The sequence below is a fragment of the Anser anser genome (genome assembly GCF_964211835.1).
Source record: "Anser anser genome assembly, chromosome: 13".
Lineage (NCBI taxonomy): Eukaryota > Metazoa > Chordata > Aves > Anseriformes > Anatidae > Anser > Anser anser.
Genome location: NC_139734.1, coordinates 7,650,023 through 7,673,139, shown reverse-complemented (window position 1 = coordinate 7,673,139; position 23,117 = coordinate 7,650,023). Strand labels below are relative to the sequence as shown.

Here is a 23,117-nt window from a genome sequence, read left to right as displayed (position 1 = left end):
ATCTCCCCTTCCCTTCCCTTCCCTTCCCTTCCCTTCCCTTCCCTTCCCTTCCCTTCCCTTCCCTTCCCTTCCCTTCCCTTCCCTTCCCTTCCCTTCCCTTCCCTTCCCTTCCCTTCCCTTCCCTTCCCTTCCCTTCCCTTCCCTTCCCTTCCCTTCCCTTCCCTTCCCTTCCCTTCCCTTCCCTTCCCTTCCCTTCCCTTCCCTTCCCTTCCCTTCCCTTCCCTTCCCTTCCCTTCCCTTCCCTTCCCTTCCCTTCCCTTCACCTACCCACCTTTTTATTCCACAAACTTTGCTTTTCTTTCTGTAGTTAATCATTAAAACCCCCTCTGAAAGCAATCACTTTCCCCCCAGATTAACCATTTACACTGAAATTGTTCCTCAAGACTTCCTACCCCCAGGGCTAAGCAGAAGGACAGTATTAAAGGGACTGGAGAGCCCGGGGTGCCACAGCCAGGTGGGAGGGAGCACTTCAGCACAAAAAAAAAAGGAAGATTTTTTGGTACAAGCCACGAAGAAGGGACTGCAGGGTCACTAGAGGAGAGGTGTTGACATGAACCAAGGCCAAGGAGCCTTCCCCACGTGCACCTGCAGCTCCAGGCTGGCGGTGGTCACCACGACCCACCAGCGATAAGATCAGCAGCTCTGCGTGCTCTCAGAAAATTAGCAAGATCTTGGATAAAAAAAAAATAAAAAAATAAAAAAATCAGAGGGGGCTAAGACCAGCTGTGGTATAACACATGCAGGTCCTGCGGTGCCAAGGCATGGAAGTCCACAGCTGGCAGTGCCTTTGGTTGTTCTTTAATGGTGCAGCAGGGATGTGGGCAGTGCAGGAGGATGAGGAGCCTGTCTGGAGGGACACCTAGGTGTCCAACACAGCAGCATTCGGCAGTGTTTGAGGTGTCTCCGCAAGGACTCCAGCAGGAGCCCGCAGAGACATGTAGGCTGTAGGGTCAAGGTAAAACACCAGTGGGTGTGCTGTGCCCATCAGATGCTTTGGGCTTCTGCTGGACCATCAACTGGACCTGGGCTGCACTGCCTGGACAGAGGGGTTTGGGAGTCAGCTGTAGGGTCAGCAACCAACCGTCCTCCTGCGGAGAGGAATTTTGGGTGGAAATCTCCCCTTCCCGGGGCCTCTCTTTCTCAGCGTGCCTTTTAATGTAGTCCTGAGGGAGGTAGATCAGCCATGAGCATGCCACACGTTGGCCACGAAGAGATCGAAGGGATCCTGGTGTGGGTGACAGACCACCAACAAGCCTTCCAGTGATCCAGGAGGGAGCTGCCAACCCGGGAGGACAGCCAGTTTGGAGCTGTGGTCCCCTCGCAGATGCTGTACCCATGCCCCTCATGTGGTTGGGGGTACCATTTGGGGTGTATCTGAGTTTCCCCCTGTGCTCAGCACCTCCACGATGAGCACCAGGTTACCACAAAGGCTGCAGCTCCCACCTAGCGCCCTACAAAAGGGTTATGGTTATATGGTTATGTGTATGGTTATAATAGTTATGGGCCAGGGAAGGCACAACAGAACAGAGACACGGTGTCAGAAGAGGGCCATTAAGCAAACAAACACACCAGGCTCCAAACCAAAAGAGGGAAGCTCTCCCGTGGAAGGCCTGATTGCACACGATAAAATAATGCTGTGCTGGGGTGACCTGTTTGCAAGGGTTCCCTGCCTAATAATAATAGATGGTCCTTCTGGTAGCCAAACAGGTCGGGAAATTCGAGTTAATGACCCGATTGATGCCTTTGTCTGCAGCTGAAGGAGACAAGGCAGCGTGCAGGACCATGGAGCTTCATGCCTATGGGTGCTAAATGGCTGTGTCGAGCAGCGAGGTCTCCTCATCCAGCCTGAGCACCCGCAGCAAGCAATTATTCACTCCTGAAGCCACTGCTAGAAAGGCCAGGCCATTAGCAATTAATCACGGCACGGAGCCTCCAGGCTGGACTTTCCTCCCTGTTTGGCAGCCCACCAGTTGTGTCCTTAGGTCTGTGCTGCTGGGACAAGCCCAGCCGCAGCCACCAAAGGTGTATTTTTTAACAGGGATTTCTCAGAAGTGAATGAATGCCAGGACCTTGGGGTGCAGGTGGGGAGGGTAAAGCACAGACCGCCAGCAGAAGGGTTAATGTTGAGCGAGACGTGGGGTCCAGCAGGACCTCCTCCATGTCCCCACTGATCAGGGACTCAGGTGGGACCTCCTTTAGCAGGGCACCAGCTCCTGGGGCCCCGTGGAGCTCCAGAAACCAGCCCAGCTCCATCACCACGCTGGTGCACACCATGACGGAGGGTCCCATCCTGCACCCAGCATCCCCTCACCGCAGATACGGTCACTCCAGCCAAAATCCACGTCCATAAGTGACCTCCAGCAGCCTCCTGCGGGGGTGCCCCCATCATTAATTGCAGGTATAGAAAAACTTGGGGGGGGGGGAGGGAGGATTTTATTCATTGGCAGTTGTTTGTGCTCCGTGGCTGGAACAGCTCAGCACCACCTGCAAATCAGCCCCTTTCTGCACCCCCTTTGCGTCATTATTCTCAGCCCAAAGCCCTCCCCGCGGGGGGAGGACGGCGGCCTGGATCCCAGCCCGGCTCCGCATCTGCACAAACAGGACGAGGTTTGACGGGGCTCAGCCGTTCCCTAAAATAACATCCCTACCCTGTGTTTTAACCTTTTGGAAAACACAGCCCCGGCCGTTTCCAGACAGCAAGGGAGGAATTGCAGGCTTGGGTCATTTTCCGTGGCTGGGGGAGTTTTGTTTTCTCCGGGGCTGCCTGAGAAAGCCGCTCGTCTGGGGGCTGTCGGCGTTGGCTCAGCTCGTGGCGATCGGCAGCCCCAGGGTCAGCAGGGAAACCATTCCTGTCTTGAGTTTTGGGGGACCAACCCTGCTGCAGGGTGAGGGTGGGGGCGTTTTAGGGCATCCCAAACAGAACCGGCCTCGCTGGCTGGGGAGCGCACATCAGAAACACAGTGTGGAGCTGGGGGCGGGGTAAAGGAAAAAATAGTCCAGAATAAGTGGTTTTAGACTCAAGACAGGGCCAGGAGCTCAGATCTCTGTGTGCCTGGTGTTGGTGCTCATGGTTTTGGGCTGAGTCTGTGCTGGCAGGTCCAGATTGCTCCAAAGCAGCCCAAGCATTGAGGCGTGGGCATCGATGGGCTCCATCCACTGTGCCAGATGTGTGCCAGGATCTAGGTGCTGGGGTTTGGTTCTAGGTTACAAGCAACAGTAGCTGTAACTTGCATGTCCTCATGGGTCTCTTGAGCTGGTTTTGTTGCGAGGAGAGCAGGAGCACCCCTGGTTTCCTCCGTGCACCTTGCCAGCCCTGGTACTAAGGGGTTTCTTACCATACAGACTGCAAGGTCCACCGCACACAGGCAGCCCACCAGCATGCTGACAGCCAACCCAAATTACACCAGCAGCAAAGCAGAGCTGAATTTACTCATTAAACACCAAATTGCACAAAGAGGGGGGTCAGTTTCCCCAGGGTGAGCTGGCAGAGCCACTGCCCCCCCCCTCCTCACTGTGCTTATCAGCCTCCTGAGCATCCTGGGATGGAACCTGCTGAGTTCAGGAGCACACACAGCAAATGGCTGGGGAAAATAAAAAAAAATAAAAATAAAAAAAATAAAAATAATAATAAAAAAAAAACAACACCCAAACTGTTAACACCAGCCCAAGAGCATCACACTCTGCAGTCGCACAAATGCCCCCCACCCACTCCCCACCTCTCCCCATCTCTCGCTGCCCTTTGGAGGTTTCCTGCCTGAAACAGTCCCTGCTAGGCTTGGCTGCAGCTCATACAGGAACTACACCCTCATCTTCTAAGCGAGGTTTTGCAGCTGAGAAACGTCGTCTAGATGAACTCAGATGACAGCAGATGCACAGCTGGCTCGTTGCTCCCGGAGCAGCTCGCTGCCGGCGCAGCACGATGCACGCACAGCATGGGGCACCCCAAAAGCAAGGGGATGGGAGCTCACTGAAGAAGCTGAGAAGATGTCCTGCACACCTCAGTGCAAAATGGAGCAAAAGTGAGAAAAAAAGATGAGAAAAGGCCTGTGATCTGGGTTGTTGGGATGATGCATGCCAGGTCGCGACATATTTGCAGCATCCTCGGTGGTGGGAGACGTGGGCGCGTTGTTCTCGGTCTGGTGCTGGGACTGCAATGCCCTGCCTGCCTCGGGCCGCCGAGCTAAGAAAGCTGTTGACGAGCTGGAGGAAGTCCAGAGGAGAAGTACGAGTGATAAGATGAGGTTTAGTAACCATAGCTTATTAGGAAATGTTGGAGGAACGGGGTTTGTTTAGTCTAGAAAGGAGATGTGAAAACAGTTCATCATCAGGCAACGTTTAATTATAAAATGGACGATAATCAGTTTTAATATAGGGTCACGGGAGAGAGGCCAAGAATAGAAACACTGAGGTCACTACAGAGAAGCGGCTGGGCATCACTAAGCATTTTCTCTCTGCTGCAGCAGTGACGGGCAGCACCTGAGGCAGGTCCCTGGGGAGGGCTCATGTCTCCTTTTTGGGGACAGGATGGCCAAGCATCCACCAGAGGTGATCCCCTAGGATCCTGCCTCCAGGAGCAGAGAAAGGGAAGGGGAATCCATCCATCCACTCCCTCTTCTCAGCAGCCCAGTGCTGGTGGGTGGGCATGGGGATTAGACCACCTTGGAGCCCCACGAGGAGCAGACACTGTGCTCTCGTTTCCGTCCCAGCCTTATCTCTCATCTCGCTCTTTTACATCACCTTCCCTTCCCCGGCTCTGCCAGTACCTACCTGCACACCCCCGTGCTGCTGCTGCCTAGGAGGTCTTCTCCTTAATCCCATCTCCACACATGGCCCTATCTGAGCTGGCATCTCCTTGGCTGCCTGCAGAGGTGGGGGAAACACGCACATTTAGGCACCCTTATCTTTCTTCCTGGCCATCCCACCAGGATATTCGTACCAGGCTGTCTTTCCCCTGCACACAGGGCAATGTCTGCCCTCACCTACCTGCATAGCCAGCAAGGAAATGTCATCCAGCAAAGCTGTGCTTCACCATTTATGCCATTTTACATCTGATCTGAAACAAAATCCAGTGGGTTTTTTGTTTGTTTTCTTCTGAAGACTAGAGTCAAATATAATTAAAAAAATATCAAGCCATTATTTAAATAATCGGAGGCTGGGAGCTCAGTGACACCGATTTAAAGGGATTTAGCTCCAACCTCAAAGCCTGGCGGGGTTGCAGTTTTCTGATTAATTCTCCCATAAACAATGGGAGGGGATGGGGGAAGCCTTGCTCCTGTTCCTGCTAAAGCTTGGGTTCGGGATCAGCAGTGCTCTGGTTGCTCAGGGTGCCTCCCCTGGGCAATGGGGTCGGTGTTGGGACCCCATATACCAGAAGCCCTTAGTACAGGACATGGGGTTAACAAATTTTCTGCACCGGGTAAAACTTAATGATGGGAGCAGATCTGGGAAATACTGCTTGTGCTTAAGGAACTATAGAAAATATTTTAAAATTGCTGATAGAGCTCTAGTAAGGGAGTGGCTTTTCCCCCATCGCCTGCCCCTTCTCTGCCCCCGGCGGGTCCCCTGCCCATCCCCACCCAGGCTGCACCACCCTCACCAAATTACTGCTCCTGTCTCAGAATATGGACTCAGCCCTGGCCAGATCCAGTAATCACATCAGATCTGAAGGACGTTAAGGGAAAACTGAAAAGCTTTCTAATAATGAACAAGCCCAGGGGGATTAAGTGCCCTGGCCCATCTAGCAATGATACATGGGCAGGCCGAAAACGCAAACTATTACATTAGAGAGCAAGACCGGGAGAGGATTTATCAGCCTGGCTCCGTGTCCTGCTTCTGGCAATGCCTGGCAGAGATATTTCGGCCCAAGGTGGAAGAAACCCGAGGACACAGCCGTCTGGTTTGTGCTTGTCCTCTCGGGGGGATTCCCCCAAACCTCGGTGTGCAGCGATGCCCCAAACCCCTGAGCATCGTGGTTTCTGTCTCTTATCACCTCCAACCTTATCTCGCCTAATTTTGGAAGGGGGTATTTCTTAAAGGTGGCTTTCCGTTAAAAGCCCTGTATTTTTATGATCGTAGCAAAGCTTCCATCGGCTTTCTCCTTTCTTTTTCCTCTTGACTCCCCTGTCGCACCCTCCTCATTGTAAAAACCTTCATGCCTTTCACAAAGGGCTTTGGGCAGACATTAATCTTTTCTGTCTGTCCCTAGGGGAAGTGGCCAGCACCAAAATGAGAGCCCAAGTCTATTTCCTAAGGGTGTTTTTTTTATATTTTCTGTGGTTTCTCATCCCCCTGCCCAACGCAGCCTGCTGTCTGTGCTGAGCAAGCATTTCTTCGTCTGCCTGGCACAGCACCGGGGTCTTGCCTTATTTTCCTTTCCCCTCCTGAATCTCTAAGGCTGATTTAAAACCCACCAAGGTGTCTGAACAGCTCAAGTGATGCCTTCTCACACATATTGCTTTTTACTGCTCGGCGTCTCAATTAACCTGCCGGCAGGCTCTTCATTAGCGCACCTTCGTTAAGTCCCTGTGCAGTTTCCCTGGCCTCGGCCAGCTGATATTATTCTCTGTTCTCTGCAAAATTTTTCCACTTGACTGTTCACCCTTTCTCCTGCATCGTTAATAAAAGATTTTCATCCCAAGATGGACTCTCAGGGATGTCCTATTATTATATTATTTATGCGTTGAGAATGAACTCTTGATTCCATTTCTTCTTTTCTCCATCTTAATAAGCTTTTAATACACTGTGGAAGCTAGACAATCCCCCTTTGGCTATTGAGTTTCCTTAAAAGCCTCTTTGATGGCCTTTATCAAAAAGCACTCAGGAAAATGTATTAACTGTTCTCCATTATCCACTATTTTGTTGACTTAACGTAAGACGAATATTTTTCCCCCTGCATATTAGGAGCATGCAGGTGGTTTTTAATTCTGCCTTTAATTATTGTTGTAATTTTTTTTATTGTTTGCCTGCTATGTACCGAGGTAGTTACAATTCCTAAATGGAGCCTTGCAAACATGCTCAGGTGAACCATGTATTGCTGAAAAAATGCAGGTTTGGGGTTAATTAAGACTAGTTGCAAATACATCAAAAATACAAGAAACAGTGATGAAAGGATTTTTTGTCATGCAAAAAACACTTTTCCTTCTGCACTTTTAAATGAAGAATTTTATTCCCCTCTTTTCAAACAATATATCAAGATTAAGTGTAATTTTAACCTGCCTCTCCACATTTTATTAACTTGTTTCTAGGGAATATTGCTTTTCAGTAGCAACCAGCTAAAACCAGAGAGAGAGAAATGTTTTGTTTCAGCTCACTATTCTTCTGAAAGGAAACCAAATGAATTAACAATCCATCTGGGGCTCTTCCATAGGCATTGCCCTCCTGCCCAGCAAGCACAAAATTCCTACAGCTTTTTAGGGATGAAAACCAGTGGCTGTCCTCCACGGCTCCCTCCGAAGGAGGGATTTCAGTGAGAAAGCACTAAAGTGTCCCAGGGGACTGGGCTGGAGGCAGGTTCACCTGCTCAGAGATCTTCCTCATCCCAGGGCAGTAGCCCATTACCTTGTCCCTGCTCCTACAGAACAAATTTGGAAAACATTATCCCTTCAAAAAATTGCCAGATTTTGTTAGTACGAGGGCATCTCTTCAAGCAGAACAGTAGATGGATTTGTGCTGACCCTTTTCCCAGGTTAAGGTGGGGGTCTCAGCTTACTCGTCCCTTCGAAGCAGCATGAAATGCTCTGGAGGGATGCAGCAGGGTACCTACCAGAGGCACTCCAAGACAATTCAAGCCCTGCAGAACCTGGCTGGGTTCATGGCGCACACCCAGGGGAAATTCTCTGGACATCATTTTTCATGCGATGGGCGCTCTACCTTTCCCTGTATACCTCCCCCAGGGGTGTGCTTGTGCGAAGGGAGGTCACCAGAAAGTCATCACGGTGGAGTGGAAAACCATCTCCACACCTTCTCCTTTGCTTCTAGGTCCTGTTGTGCGAGGCCAGCTCTCCAGGCAGCTCTCCAGGCACGGCAGCCTCCCAGGTAAGGGCACCCCAAGGGACACTCCAGGGCAAGGCTGGGAGGGAGTGAGGGTGAAGGCAGGCGTTAGGTCTGTCTGGGCAAGGAGGTGTCCCAAGGGGCTCGAGGAGCTGAGATTCAGTGCTGAGGTTCCTTGTGCTGCGCCTGATGGCCAGGTGAGGCAGTGCTTGGTCTCACTGGTCATGGGAGCCTGCTTGGTGGCCTCAGTCCCTCCACCCCACCTGCAGGAAGGGGTGAAGGGACTGTGGTGCGTGTCAGACAAACTGGGTTTGGGACCAAAAGTGAGGCTGAGTCAACACATTTCAAAGGGGACTTTGAAATCCTCCCAGATCCTAGGAATTAATCTCTTTGAATGGTGGCCAGAGCTGGGTTAGCAGAAGAGGATGCAGGAGGGAGAGGTAACCACCTCTCATCCCTTTAGTGCGTGAGCAGGGACATTCCATAGGATGTTCCAGCGAGCATCTGTGTACGTGGGGATGCTGAGCAGTGGGCTGATCAGCATGACACTGCATCTCACTTGAAAGCACAGACTCCCCCTTGCATTGCTCAGCTCGTGCTTGACTCCTGGCACTCCGCAGGGAGACGTTATTCTGCACATTCCTTGGCTTTGGGGAAAGGCTGTAGTCCAGAACCACAGTCATTGCCCAAAGGATTTATGCTCCTAAAAGGAAATGGAAAGGGGAACGTTTCAGATGTAACATGGAGGAGAGGCTCCCCAGGGTGGGATTAGACTGGCAGATTTTCCAATGAGTAATGTCAAACTCTCTGGGTAGGAAAAGGCACAAAGAGTGAGGGAAGGGTGAAGCAGGAGGAGACCTTGCAGGATGCAGACTTTGTCTCTTGGGGGGGGCAGGGTGGTTTTGGCTCTCTGCAAATGTCTTCATCTCTCTATGGCTCACTTTTGGAAAGAGACAATGATGCTTCTGCTGCCCACTCTGGCTGGAGCTGGGTTTGAATTTATGGGCTGGATCCCTGGCATAAGGGATGGGGGGCTCAGCTGGAATCAAGAGCCTACATGCTGCATTTCTGCATACTGGGACAGCCTTTAGCTGATGTAATGGATGGAGCTGCAGTTATTTTGGCAGACCTCATTTCCCCAAACTGACACTAAAAGAGAAGGGAAAGCCAGGAAATCTGGTGTAAAACTCCAGGAGGAAGAGGCTCACCCGGAGCGAGTTGTTGTTTTGGCTGACCCCAAAGTCCTCACACATCTGGACAGAGGTTCTGCAAAATAAGAGAAGAACTTCTGGAAGGTGGAAAAAGAGAAAAAGCCATCTCCCTGTTTCTTGTTGCCCAGAAGCTGAGACTCCACTTGGAAGGCAGAACCCATGCCACACGGTCAAGGCATCTGCTGGAGTGGGCAACCCAGATCCACGTCCCCTGCTCCGTGTGGGCTCCTCCCTCTGGGGTTGAGCAGAACATTTGGTTTGGCTGGAAGAAGGGATTCCGGTTTGCTATTTCCCCCGGTATATTAAGAGTTGCAGTCACCTTTCCTTTCGCCTTCCTGACGCTGATATCCCTAGCTTGGCCAGCACTGAGCAGTCTCCTGGTCCTGGCTGGGATCTCCCTGTGACACCATTAATTTGTGGAATTTCTGCTTGGCAAAAAAAAATAACTAGGAAGCAAGCACAGTCACATCTGTATGGAAACTGCCAATGGATCTGCTTTCCAGAAGGTGACTCTTGGAAAATACATAGAAAAGCAAATTCCTGTGTAAAGAAAGACAGCTGGAGGCATTTGTGTGCAGCAGACACTGCCAAGGAGCCGTCGCTGGGAACAGCATGTTCACGTGCACGGTCCTGCTGGAAACGACCTTCCCAGCCTTTCCTCAGTGCTTCCGTATGAGCAATGCCTTGGTGCTCTTGAAGGGACCTTCCACTTTGCTCACAGGGTCTGTGGCCAGGAGCGAGAGGGTTTTCCATGAGCTGGTGAGATGTAGCCCAGAGAACAAAGAGCACCTTGGTGGGGAGATGTCTTCCATGCAAAAGGTGGTGTCAGCCAAAGCAGGGGGACTCCTGCTTTATCTGCTGGAGTCGTTTGCTTCCTTGTGGAAGGAGGTTGGCAGCGGACCAGCCAAAATCTGTATTTCTTTAATAAGTACATCCTCATGATTCAGCCCTGGCAGAGGGACAAGCCAGGCTCTGGCTGACCCCAGGAAGAGCTCATTGCCTGGTGTCCCTCCCCATCCCCTCTCCTCTCCCGCCCTGTTTTGCCCATCGCCAGAGAAGGATTTAACCCAGCCCCAGGAGCACCAGCCCCTTGCTGTGTCCTGAGCATGGGAGGCAGAAAGCAGCACGTGAATTACGATGACTTTAAATAGCATTTTATGGTTTCAGGGCCATCACTTCCAATCAAGCCACAAACAGGTTGTGATATACAGCCTGCCTGTATGTTGCACATAAGGCATTGATTAAAGAGCAAGCTGAGCTAATTGGTGCTGAAGTCATTGCTATTAACACATGCAATCCCTTGTGTGCCTGTTGCACTCTGCAGCACAACTCCCAAGACACCGTGCTGTATGGCGTCATGATGAGGTTGGGTTTTTCTTCCATCAGGAGATCCAAGTTCAGTCCTGAGTCTGCTTCCACAACTCTGTGTGCCCATTGGCGTGTTATTGCTGCTCGCTTCTCCCTCTGGTCACTGGGTGAAATCCTGAGTACTGCAAATGGGGCAGCTCTCTCAGCAGAAATTCCTCATCCAGGCCCTTCTGTATCGACTTAATGTAAAAAATAAATAAATAAATAAAATATATATGTATATCTGTGAAGAAGGAAGAAGACATGAATTTTGCTACCTAATCTTTGCCTCCAAGCAATTAAGACAAATTAGAAAGGTCCCCCCAGCTGTGCAAAGCATCTGCAAGGAGAAGCACTCACCCCCAGCTGGCCGGCACGCCGTCGTCTCTCCTCCTCCTTCCAATCCTATTAGTATTAGAGAGGGATAGAGCTATAACAGGAAAAGCCACCTCTTAGCAGTGCTGCTGACAGCTTGCCTTTTAAATCTTTAATAAGAACTGGCTTGCATGGCCGCTCTCATCTGCTGCGTGACAGCGCGGGGAAGCCAAAACCCAGCGGCCTGGCTTCTGCTGAAGATCTGCTGGAGGCTGCTGGGAAGCATCACTTATTAAAATGCATTGAGGGGTCCTCAGCCTTTTCCATCAGAAAGCCTCTCCTCTCTATCTATATTGCCAGGACTTGCATTCAAGACCATGTTCCCTTGCCCCACGTGGAGGTGGTGGGTGCTCTTTCCCGTGTCCTACAATCCAGGGCACCTGTAACCACGGGGCAGAGGGGACAGACCTGCCAGCGAAGGACGTAATCCACCGTGACTGCTCGACGGCCGAGCTGTGCCTGCCCAACCCACACAGCTCCCAAAAGCGTTTGCAAGAGCCCCGTGGCATTGAATTTGGCTCAGGCTTCCACCTCCAGATCTCCATTTAGGACTGCAGACAGAACGATGAAAAGGGTGCAAAAATAGCTGCCCTGGGACACGAATTAGACCCTGTCATGGACTCACTGACAGATGGTGACCACAAAGACTTTTCCACAGTCTCTGGGTGAAAATTATTGTGATGGGGAGTAGAAGGACATGTTTGCAGCTCAGGAAATTGTTAGGAATTGACTCTCAGAAGCCACAATTAACGAGTGGCAATAGGCAGGGGGTGTGCTGGGATTCTGCTGCCCTCTCCTGGATGCAGCATCTTATTCTGCCCCATGAGCTGATGGCCATGGTGCATGGAGGTTGGTCATGGCCCATGACATCCTGGTTTCTGACAGCCACAAGCCATGGAAAGCTGCTCACCTTCTGTGGTGGTCTAAATCTGGTTATCAGCCCTTTTCAGGTGACCCTCGGCACGTGGGCTTGGGAGAGCTGAGACCCCTGCCGTGAAGATGAGCAGCAGCTTGAAGCGTGAAAATGGAGTTAGCAAGAGCATCGGTGGGGACCTGGGGGGACATGGTGCTGGCAGCTTTGTGGCAGTCCCCTGTGCTGGATATACAGCAGTGTGTGAGCACTTCTGTGGGGTATTCAGCACTGAAATATTCAAAACAGAGCGAGAATGTGTCCGTGTGTCACACACAGAAGCTGGGAGAGAAAGCAGGGACACAAATGCCCTTACAGAGCAAGTGCAGAAAGCAGGCTGAAGGTAAACAGAGATGCTAGCCCCTCACCACTCTGCTAGACCCAACCTGTTTTTCCATCATCCTATGTAGGTTTGTAGAGTAAAAAAGGGGACCTACGAGGATGAGAGTGCGTGGTGGACCGTGCACATATGTGTCCCAATCTGGCCTCACACCAGCAGTGCACACCACAGCCTCTGCACGTGTGCACAAGCAGCCCAGAGATGCCAATCCCAAAGGCTTAGGGTGGGGATTTCTAGCAGATGTGCCCCCCAGAAGCATGTCCTGCAAAGACACAGCCACTGTGACGGCACAGCAGGGTCAGCACATGGAAATAAAGCAGCCTGGGCTTACTGCAGTGCAGGTCAGCGTATGATCCAGCTCTCAGGCTTGGTCCTGGAGAGGAAAATCCCTTGTGTGGGGCAGGAACTACAGCTAGATCCAAAGCTACACCTGTGCTATACAGCGAACCCAACAGTGTCTGCACAGGAGTGGCAGGAAAGGAAAAGATGGAGGAGCTGGAGCACCAATATTAGGCTGGGATAAACACTCCTGTATTTTGCTAATTCACCACAAATGAAGCAGTATCTTGGACGTGAGTGATATAAAGGGCTAGGAGACAGTCAGAAAAAGAGCCTTGAGTAAGGAGGACGAATAGCATGGTGGGAGGTGTTAGAGGTGCTGCTTCAAGCTGACCTGTCACCATCAGGAGGGGGCTGGGAGGCACTGGGGGGGACCGCAGCAGATGCTGTGCCCCCGTCACCCAGCGAGGTGCTCTGGGAGGTGCCCCAGATGCTGGTGACAGCCAGGTGTGGAGCGAGGCCACCACTCACCATCCTTACCCCCCCCTTTCATGCTCCCTGTGCATCACTTGCCTACTAAGAGTTTCTTCTCTCGGTCTTGATCTTTTTTAGGTAGCTCCTGGCTTAGCCTGCCTGTTCCCGAGCCTTCAGAAATAGAGCGGAGCCCTAAAAAACACATATCTTCCTCGGAGCCCATCCTGGACCTCAAGACAGACGCAGCAGAAGCACTTCCAGGTGAGAACCACGCTGGGTCGATGTGCTGGGTGCCTGCAGTTAAACACACTGCTCACCCTGGTGGAGCTGCACCCAGCAGCAGGCACTTGATCGGGACGTGCATGTGTGTTCACACTGGGCTTTCAGCCACTCTGAACCTGAGCTGCTCCGCTTTAGCTCCTGTGACCGTAACCTTTATCACCGGAGGTCATCTTCTGGGCCAGGCAGGGTGAGGTCTCCACTCTGAAGCATCAAACCTAGGCAAGATCAGCCCTCCGAGTCACCCCCCTGCCCAGACGTACCTGCACCACTCTGCTTGAGATTCTCTCACCTCCTGAGAATCTGCAAAGCAACCCCTGCTGTCTGCCGGGGCTGCAGAAAGCAGCGGTACCCATCTGGTGGAAGTTCCCAACAGGAGACACGAAGATGCAGGTCCCAGCAAGAGGACCTGCTGCTCCACCAGGTCCTCCTGTCTTTCATTTGCTCATTTAGAGGGAGGGAAGCAGACACCCAGCTGGTGGACGTTCACTTCTGGGGCCTCTAACCACAGAAGTTCTGCTATGGTTTTTATAGCCCATCGCCAGGAGAGTCAAAGAACCCCTTTTCTCACCCAAATATCAGCTCCAGACAATTTCTGTGCTTTGATTGCACAATCTACCTCCTCTACAATCATTTCAGAGCTGTGAGAGCAGGCAGACCCCTGCCATCCCACCTGGGGACACATGCCATGACAATTTTCCGTGGCTGAGGACAAATTCCGCCCAGACCCGATGTGACAACCCACACGGTGCCACCCACCTGAAGATGCTTCAGAGAAACTCCTTCTTGCTGGGGTTCCTCATGCAGCAGCTGGTGACAGTTTGCTCTGGGTAGACATTCCCCAGACGGGGGAATTTTCCCTTGGAAAACCCTCCTGGCCTCTTGCAGCCTGGGCAGCACAGGGAGGGCTGCTCCTGGCAGGCAGCGGGTGCCTGGGGCAGCACCTCTTCCAAAGCGCTCGCCGTGCACAATATTAGCAATTAATTCCTGCCAAGAAATAAGGAAAGCTTCTTTTGCTTTGTGCAGCACGCAAACCCCAAGCCCAGATGTTTTGCTGATGTGGAGCTGCAGCAGCATGAGACGCGAGGGCCTGGCTCCGCCACAGTGCTGGGATTTGACCTCTGGTGTCTGAATTTGCTTTGCCAAAACACAACGTGTCACCAGCCATGTCCCCACCATAAAGCACTCAAAAAGCATGATCGAGCAAAGCAATCCTGAAAGTCTTGGTCTGATAAAGCTGCTGACCTCCAGCTTCCCATTGCAGGCATCTCACGGGCCCTGCTAAGCAGCTCCTCCAGCACACTGCGGGCACACACCATGCTCAGAAAAGATCACCCCAGGGCCTGGGGCATCCCAGCATCAGGGGAAAGCAAAGCTCCTGCCTTCCAACAGGGACGGGGGTGACACTTTTGAGACCCGGGGCGGGGGGGTTCTGCTGCTTCTCCCCAACCCCAGGGGTGGCCGAGGAGGGGCAGAGGAACGTGGCCACTGCGTTAACCAGTGGTGTTATCACTTGGGTGAAAGTCATCGTTTAGGGTAAGGATGTCCTGGGTATTTGGGCTGCACAGACACCCCCTGAGCAGCAAATATCCTCCGTAACCAACAGCAGAGCTAGCACCCCTCCCAAACACCAGCAAAAAAAAGGTGTGTTTGGGAAATGCAAATGTTTTCAGAGGGTTGGGTTGGAATTGCAGTGCTGGCTGTGAGCACGTCTCCATCATTTACACGCTCCCCGAGCTCTCTTTGTCACCAAGGGGCTGGGAGGAGTGGGGGGACAGAGCTCCTGCCCACCATGGGGTGCTGCCGTGGCAAAAAAGAAACAAACCTGAAATCCCTGAGCCCAGAACCCACCTACCCTCCTCCTGGCAGCAGAGGACAACCTGACTGATAGGGAAAAAAATCTATCGTTTTGAGATCAAAAATCTGGATTAGCGTTTCAAGGCTGCAGGATTGGATTGTTTCAGACATTTTTAGAACATGCAAAGAGAAAGCAGAGCTGGTGCTGACAAATATATATATATATATTGCTCCACAGGGGATAGAAGGGGCGTTGGCTTTCAGCAGGGAAGTTGAAAACTGAAGTCTGTCTGTCTGTCCTGGTGCTGGCACCCGGGGTCCCGCCGGGGTTGCCATAGCAGTTAATCCATGCGCAATGTCACCAGGGCTGCGGATTTAGCAGCAGCCTTCCCTGGCACAGCCAGGCTAATTGAGGCTCTTGGGAATGCACGGGCTACTGCTGCGGGCAGATAGGGTCAACGACATTTATTTATGCAGAGTCTTGTCCTTCTTTGATGAAATAAGGGGGATTAGAGCCAGCCAGGAGCGCAGACATCACTTTTCGGGCTCAGCTTGATTTTTCAATAATCAATTTGGGCAGGGGCGAGACCTGAGATTCATGGGGATAAGGAGCTTGCAGATATTTTGCGTCGGGCATGGGTAGGCTGCAGGTACACCCTGTGCATCCCAGCCTGTCCTGCTGGCCGTGGGTTCACTCCAGGCAGACACAGGCTGGCATTTTCCAGGCAAACAGCTCTAATACATAAAATCTGCCAGGGTTTGCATCCCCACCTGATTTCTGGTCGCAGCTCCCCATCACTAGGCAGAGAAATATTTTCACGAGAAATATTTTGACCAAAGAATAAACCTGTTTTCTGAATGCACTTTTAGGGCTAGCAAAACTCTGGCTGAAGCAAACGGTTTAGGTCCCTGCCCCCCCTCCTCCAGGCACATGCAGGTGTACAAACTGAATAATCTCATCCATCTCTTGTTTTGAAACTTTTCTCCATCTCTGTGTCACAACATGCTAAATCTGAGAGGCTAGGAAGGAGTTTAATAAGCTTGTAAAGGAACTGGGACATCTTTGTTTGACCTCAAGCAATGTGTTGTTGATGTTTTTTTCACTTGAAATCTGAAAGAAAAAGAACCATGGAAATAAAACAGTGAAATAAAAACAACCCGAGATGCACAAAGCTCTGCTTCTACCCATGGTGGGGGTTCCCTCTGATGCCCATCTCTCCATTGGGATGCCCAATATGGGCTCAGATAGTGCTTTTTGTTGGGACAAAAAGAAGAGAAGACCCTTCTTTTCCCTTTTGGGGAAATTTGGGTGCCTGCAACAAGTAGAGGGAAAGGAAGAGTGATCTTTGAGGCCAACCCAGTCTGAGCTGAAGATGCCCCATTGTGGTGGGGAAAGATCACAGGAATGAACTGCTCTTCACCTGTCCTTGCTGGGACCTTCCAACAAAACCCTCCTGACGGTGCTTTGCCACAAGATATCTGGTTCACTGTCTTGTCTGCAGAGCCTTCCATCCTGGGTCTTTGTTGTCAGTTTACAAAGGAGAGCTCTGATTTCTTCTGGAGATGGAAGCATTGACACAGAGCAAACCAAATGGAATGAGCCGGGGCCCTGGGCTCCTGGTACATGGCGAGTTCATCTCCTTGTCAAGTACTCAGAAGAGAAAAAAGTGCTATCCAAAAAAGCAGCAAGGGGCTGGGACAGTGTGTGCTTCCCCTGCAAAGCACCGGCTCACTGTGTGCCGGAGCCCGTTAATTGCACTCAGCAGGATTTCCAACAGCACCATGGGGCTGCATCGGACATGTCACTTCTGCACTTTAATTGATGCTCTAAAGCAGACAGAAGTGTCACACAGGAAGCAAAGTCTGAGAAAATTAAAAAAGGATGACAAAATCAGTCTACATACATTCTTCCCAGCTGATGGCTGGAGTGCTGCAAGGTGTGCTGGGATCAGCTCAGGAGCTGTACCCACATACTGCTGGGCACAGGGGTTCTAACTGCTGCAGGCCAGAAACACAATGTGAGGGAAGCTTAGCTCAAGGGAAAATTAAGGTATTTGTAGAAAGCTGCAGAGAATTTCAATGGAAAAGAAATATCTGGGAAGACTTGGACTGCCTCAGAGTCTGGGGCATTCAATGTCAGGTTTGGTCCAGGTCAGACTCCAGCCACAGTGATCCCCACACTCCTCAAATCACTAGCACACAAAACCAAAGCACACACACAGCTTAATAGCACATTCCAGGCTTTTAATCAGGGTCAGAAAGACTCTGATCTCACAGAAATTCTTAGGCAAAGACTCCTAGACCCAAGTATCTTGTCCCAGTGATGGGACATCTGCTGGTGGCCAAGACGAACTTCTGTCCCTTGACATCTGCCTGCGGTTGGATCATGCAAATTCCAGCCTGGAGCTGAATTTCCTTGGAAAATCTTCGTGGCTCATGGCTCCCCTCCAGTCCCGTGCAGTTTGGAAGCACATGTGCCTGTGCAGGTGATCTCAGGCTGCAGTGCTTGGCCAGGACGCTTGGCCAGGAGGAAGCTCGTGTTTCATCACCATTCAGGGGGAAAACCAAAACCTGCTGAGATTTGCATTTCTCAGTGTGTGCAGGAGCATTTATGCAGATGTTAGCATGAGAAGCAGCGGCTGTGAGAGAACATGTCCTTGGTGTATGAGGTAAAATAAAGCTAAGTAAATCGTTTATGGGCAGTTAATGAGTATTTCCAAAGACCAGTCATTAAGAGTCATTAGCTACTTTATGCGAAGTGCCTCAGCCACCTGGAAATGGCTTGAACTACCTCATCATGCCTAAATTAAAAGAATTACACTGCTGGTACCTGCAAAAGACCTGGAGAAAGCTGTGTACTGATGTGGGGACTGGAGAGGCACAATGACTGAAGATCACCATCCCAAGAGACACCTCGGCCAACCCATACCCGAGCAGGGGATTTGGCACCCCGCTCTCTTGCTCTGCCCAAGCTCAGCAGCCTGCCAGGGGTCTCAGGCTGTCCCTGATACAACGGGAATGAAGTGAGAGCAGATGGCTTGCAAGAGTGTGGAGGCTGCAGGTTTGCAGGCTGGCAGCTGAATTTCAGCCCAGCCTTTCCAGACCACACAAAGCAGATCAGTGTGGTCTGGCACGGAGAGTAGGCAGGAACAGTACCCAGGGGACCTGGGCCTCATTCTCAGCCTGGTGACCTTAACAAGTTATTTCACCTCTCTGTGCTTCAAATGGGAATGTGATGCAAAATGTGTTGAAAGCCTTAGAGAGAAACTGCTATGCCGAGCTAGCTATCATCGTTAGATGGTCTCAGAGCAAAGAAGCAGGAGAAGAAATGAAGAGATCTGAATTCATTCTCCAGCTAAGCTCTAGGCTCCTTGTATGAATTTGGGTTCATCAGCTTATGTTCCCCCTGCCTCGGTTCCCCATTTCACGAAGGCAATTGTGAGGCTTGCAGATAAGATGATTAAAACAGTTTAAGAACTTGGAGATTCTATTCCATCACTCAAAGAATTTGGGGCTAAGATACATCCTTGTAACTTCCCGGAGAGATTCGATGAAGAAAATCCAGCCTTCAAGGTTTCTCCTCAGTGACAGATGACATTTCAGCTTTCCACCTCTAGTAATTTTTGTGCTGGAGCAGTTGAAGTAAATGTCAAAATATAAAAAAAAGGGGGGGGTGGGGGTGATAAAATAAAAAAGTTTTCAGGAAAAACTAAAATTCACCTTGACATTTTCTACTTCCGTGGGGGACAAAATTTAGGTGGAGGGATTTAATATAGAAATATTTTATACCCTGCTTTATATCTCTTCTAGCAGATGCACTGAAAAAAAAAAAAAAAAAAGGAAAAAAATGCAGTAGGTTAAGAATTTAGATATTTTAGAGAAAAAAATGCCCAAGTGAGCTGAGCTATGTCCCCCGGGTGGCTGCACCCCGGCTTTGCTCCATCAGGGGCTGTGCAATCTCCTGCTCTTGTGCTTCTCTCTGCTTCCCTCCTGCAGCCCACAGCGACCCCAGAGAGCCCAGGCGAGGCCAGGAGACAAGGCAGGACCCCCCCAGCCCCAGCGGTGGGTACAACGCTGCATCCCCCAGCACCAGCAGCCACAGCGAGCCCAGTCCCACTCCATCCACGGGTGAGAGCATCCCAAGAGACCCCAGGTCAGGGCAGGATGACCCCAGCCCTGCTGGCTCCGCGCCTTGGCCGGAAGCCCCAGAGGAGTGCCCCGCTCGCCCCAACACCCTGGACTTCTCCAAGCCCCCGAAGAAGCTGGAGGAGGTGAAGGAGACGGGGCAGAGGTGTAACAGCGACCATGCAACAGTGAAGGAGAATGGGGTGGGGGGCAGCCCCATGGCCGCGGGGCTGAGCGAGGAGAGGAAAGCGCTGGAGTCGGAGCTGGGGAAGTGCATCGAGGACTTCCGAAAGATCAAGATCCCCCTCGCCTTCCCCAACAAGAAGCGGCAGTGGCAGAGCGAGCTGCTGAGGAAATACCAGCTGTGAGAGGAAAGCTCGTCCTCCTCTCCGCTCCTGTCTGTGGGTGGCCAGGGATACCCACAGGCCTGAGCAAGGAGCATAGGTTGCTCCTTCAGCCCCATCCAGTGAGCAAAAGGGTTGTAAGCCACGACAGCGTGCTCCTCACCGTGGCCATCAGGAGGGACGCATGATGTCCCAAGGGGCACAAACATAGCTGGAGCGACACAGAAAAAGGAAGGAGGCCCGGGGTGAATCGTCAGGGCCAAAGCTGCAATCTAGCAGAAGCTCTCGTGTTTGTAAGAATGAATTTTCCTGGCGTTTCAAATAATAAACTATAGTTGGTGTCGAAAACGAATTCCAGTCTCCTTGTCTCTTCAGCACAGATGTTTGAGCTTAGCTGCTCAAAGCTGTACAAGCAGCTTAGATGTTCACTTTTCTTTAAATTAATGGAAGTCACATATCAGACTCCCTTACGTTCTTGGCAAAACTTCTCCATCTGTAACATTTGCAACTGGAGAGCTGGGATTCAGCAAAACTTTCTTTGTGATGTTTCGCAGATATTTTCCTTTTCCTAGACAAATACTTGAACTCCGCCCAGCCTCACGCTGGGGCCTCCAGCCAGAGGGAGGGCCCAGAGCAAGGCTGATATTGACCAGGGCCAGCTCTTGGCTTCTCCTTGCCTCCAGGAGCTGTTGGTTGGATGAGGAACCCAACGTTGGTAGGAGAACGGGAGCAGTTTGGGTGTATGGGGCTCCTCCATGGGAAAGGGGACTGGGTGAGAGCCCCCAGGATGTGCAGGGAGGGTGGCTTTGGGCTGGGGGCATGTTACAGGCCAACCCCATCAGGGTGAGGACAGGCATGAGGCCTGTAAACAACTTGAGGAAACATCTGGGTGATGAACCCTGCTCTTGTGAGGTCTGCTGGAAGAACAACAGATTGGGATGCAAGCACTCCTGGAGATTTCTGGAGGATTTTGTGGATAATTTTGTGACTGAGGCACTGGATGGGCCAACGGGGGGTGCACAGCTGGATCTGCTGTTCACTGACAGAGGAGACCTGGATGGGGTTGAGATGGTCAACTTTGGCCCTAGTGAGCCAAAACTGAATTTTGAGAAACTGAAAGGAGCAAGGAAGGTGAGTAGCAGAGCATAGCCCTTGGCTGACCTGAGCCGTCCCATCACCCTTGGGAGCCCTGCCAGGCAGTGCCCCCCATCCTGCACCCCACTGCCCCCAGACTGGTCCCCCAGCAGCTCAGAAAACCACAGAGAGAACCACAACTCTCAGAGGAGTTTCAGTGGTTTCTTAGATTAAACAAAAACAACCCAGTGAAAAACTCTCCGAGTGTTTGCTGTGGAGAGGTTTTGTCAGGAGGAATTGCTTTGGCCTCTCAGGGGGAGGCAGATGGGGAGGATAGATCCGCATTCTTCTTCCTTTTATATGCAGCCACGCTACAGAAGTGTTTACAGGAACTTGGAGAGCCAGAGCGGCACGAGATAAGGCTGGGGCAGAGTCAGCAAAAGCCTCGATAAAGGCAGGGGGGACCACACTATCCCAGGCCCCCTGCACACCATCCCCAGGAGACTGGAGCGTGCAAGAGCATGAGGGGTTGGATGGGGTTGAGTCAGCAGTCCATCAGGGCTGGTGCCAAAACCAGTTGTCAAACATCCCACCATCTGATCTGGCAACTGAAGACAGCCCCATCTTGGTCAGTTTTCCAAGACTTCTTGACTTGGGTATCACAACTACTGCCCTAAGACATGCTTCAGCCACCCTAGGTTCTTCCACGTGCCTTGATCAGCCTCCAGTTGTGAGCAGTGCCAGTTCTGCCCCAAAACTGATTCCTCAGTGGTTGGGGCAGACTGGCTTTTGGGAAGGAAGGAAGGAGACGCTTGTTCTTGGCAGAAGGCCTTGGATGTCCTTCTTCCTTCTTCCTGGTGCTCTTTGATGGCATCCATCATGCCTGCAGTCGCTGCTTTAGTTACTAATGCTAAGGAGTGAAAGAATTTGCCCATCTTAGCACAAGGCAGCTCAGTGCACACAAAAAAGATCAATGACATGCTCTTAAACTGGGCCCCGGCCCACACAAGTGACCTTTTCAGAGGATTTGTGGGGAGGTTTGTGGCAAAACAGCAACCCTGCCTGGGAAACAATGATGAAGAACAGCCAGCACTGTTGGATCCACAGGGAGAGTCATGTTGTGTCCTTGCTCCAGAGGTGGGATTTGCCCTGGGAACTGCACGAGTTGGGCTTTAAAGCATTTTGGGACCTCCAGGCTGATGAGTGGTGTCCATGAGCTGATGGATGAGCCTTCTGCCTACGGCAGGGGGTGCAGTGGGGGGACTGGGGAGCCCCTTCCTAGGCATGGAGCAGGGCATGGCCACCAGCCCCACATTAGGATGTGAAGAGTGGTTCCCAGCAGAACTGGCCCCATTTCGCTCTGCGTGTCTTCAAAAACCACACCTGGAGCATTTTCACCCTGAATTAAACATCAGCAGAGATCATTGTTCTGGGTATTGTGTAACCAGGTAGACTGGGGCTTTTAGGTTTATTTTACATAGCCAGTTCTATTTTTAACTTAATCTGCAATTAATTAGAAAGTGGAGCTTGCTGGATCTGTAATTAGAGTTTCCATTTCCACATTACCTTCCATCCCAGAGGTCTCAGGAAAGTGTGTAAGCTCCACCACGTCCATCCTGTACACCTCCACTGGAAAAAACAAGGTTCATCCAAAACAACCCAAAAATGCTGAGAGATCAGTGACTACAGGTGCATCTCACAAATGCTGGCACGAACACACACATGCTTTCAGAAACACACATGGGACGAAATGACAAAGAAATGGTTAACCATACCAGTTCATAGGCTTTAACTTTGTAGTGGAAATTCCCTTGGCCTTCCTCCATCCCAGAGCTCCCTTGCATTCTGGTCCTGTTACCCAAGTGGAACTGAAATATGTGAAGGAATTAGAATGGAAAAAATTGGTTATATAGGAGTGCAGGAAAATAACGAAAGCACAATGCATTTAAGGAGCCAGTGTAAAGGAACAGTAAATTATTAATAGTGTCATTACATTCCTGGGCTAAACAATTAGATCCAGCAAGCAATTCCTCCAGAGGAGGCATCAGCAATCAACCCATGAAAGGCCAATTTGCATTTTTCCCCCCTTAACTGTTTTGCAGTTCTCAGCTGGAAGTGTGAATTCGGAACAAAAACGGCTTAGGGCTTTTTAGGGAAAACCTATTGCAAGCTGTCAGGGAACAAAGGCACCACAATTTCTGGCAATGCTCACGTTGCATCTCTTCAAATGCAGCAGCATGGAAGGGGCACTTCTGCACCACGGATGCCTGCTGCTGGAAGAGCCAGCCATGACTGGGTTCGCTGTTTGGCTCAAGAAATCCATTTTCATTTGTCTTCATGTCACAGGAAATTCACATTTTTTCCATGCTCTGCTCCAAAGCCAAGAGGAGACGAGGCCTGTTTTCTACCAGAAAGGATGCTCCTGGATGTCAGTGGCAGCAATCTCAAGTTTACATGTGCTGGGGGGAAAAGCCTGGCTCGCCCTGGACAAGGGTCTGGAAATGGGGTCTTGGAGAATCCGAGAGCTCTGGGACACGACCAGTCTCCTGCCAAGGGAACAAACATCTAAGCTT

The 23,117-nt window shown here is 51.2% G+C and overlaps 1 protein-coding gene and 1 long non-coding RNA gene across 2 annotated transcripts; one reads left to right on the top strand and one right to left on the bottom strand.

Annotated features, from left to right (window-relative positions):
• The first annotated feature begins 358 nt into the window (after positions 1-358).
• On the top strand, positions 359-19,818 carry LOC310880721 (uncharacterized protein). The gene is made up of 4 exons (XM_083796919.1): positions 359-4,019; positions 7,978-8,034; positions 13,064-13,186; positions 18,998-19,818. The coding sequence occupies exons 1-4, from the start codon at positions 3,869-3,871 to the stop codon at positions 19,492-19,494; spliced, it is 828 nt and encodes a 275-aa protein (XP_083653045.1). The 5' UTR covers positions 359-3,868; the 3' UTR covers positions 19,495-19,818.
• Positions 19,819-21,588: 1,770 nt separating this feature from the next.
• On the bottom strand, positions 21,589-22,375 carry LOC310881078. The gene is made up of 3 exons (XR_014572116.1): positions 22,320-22,375; positions 22,111-22,173; positions 21,589-21,943 (listed from the first exon to the last, which is right to left on the bottom strand). It is a non-coding gene; the product is annotated as an uncharacterized lncRNA (long non-coding RNA).
• Positions 22,376-23,117: the final 742 nt, after the last annotated feature.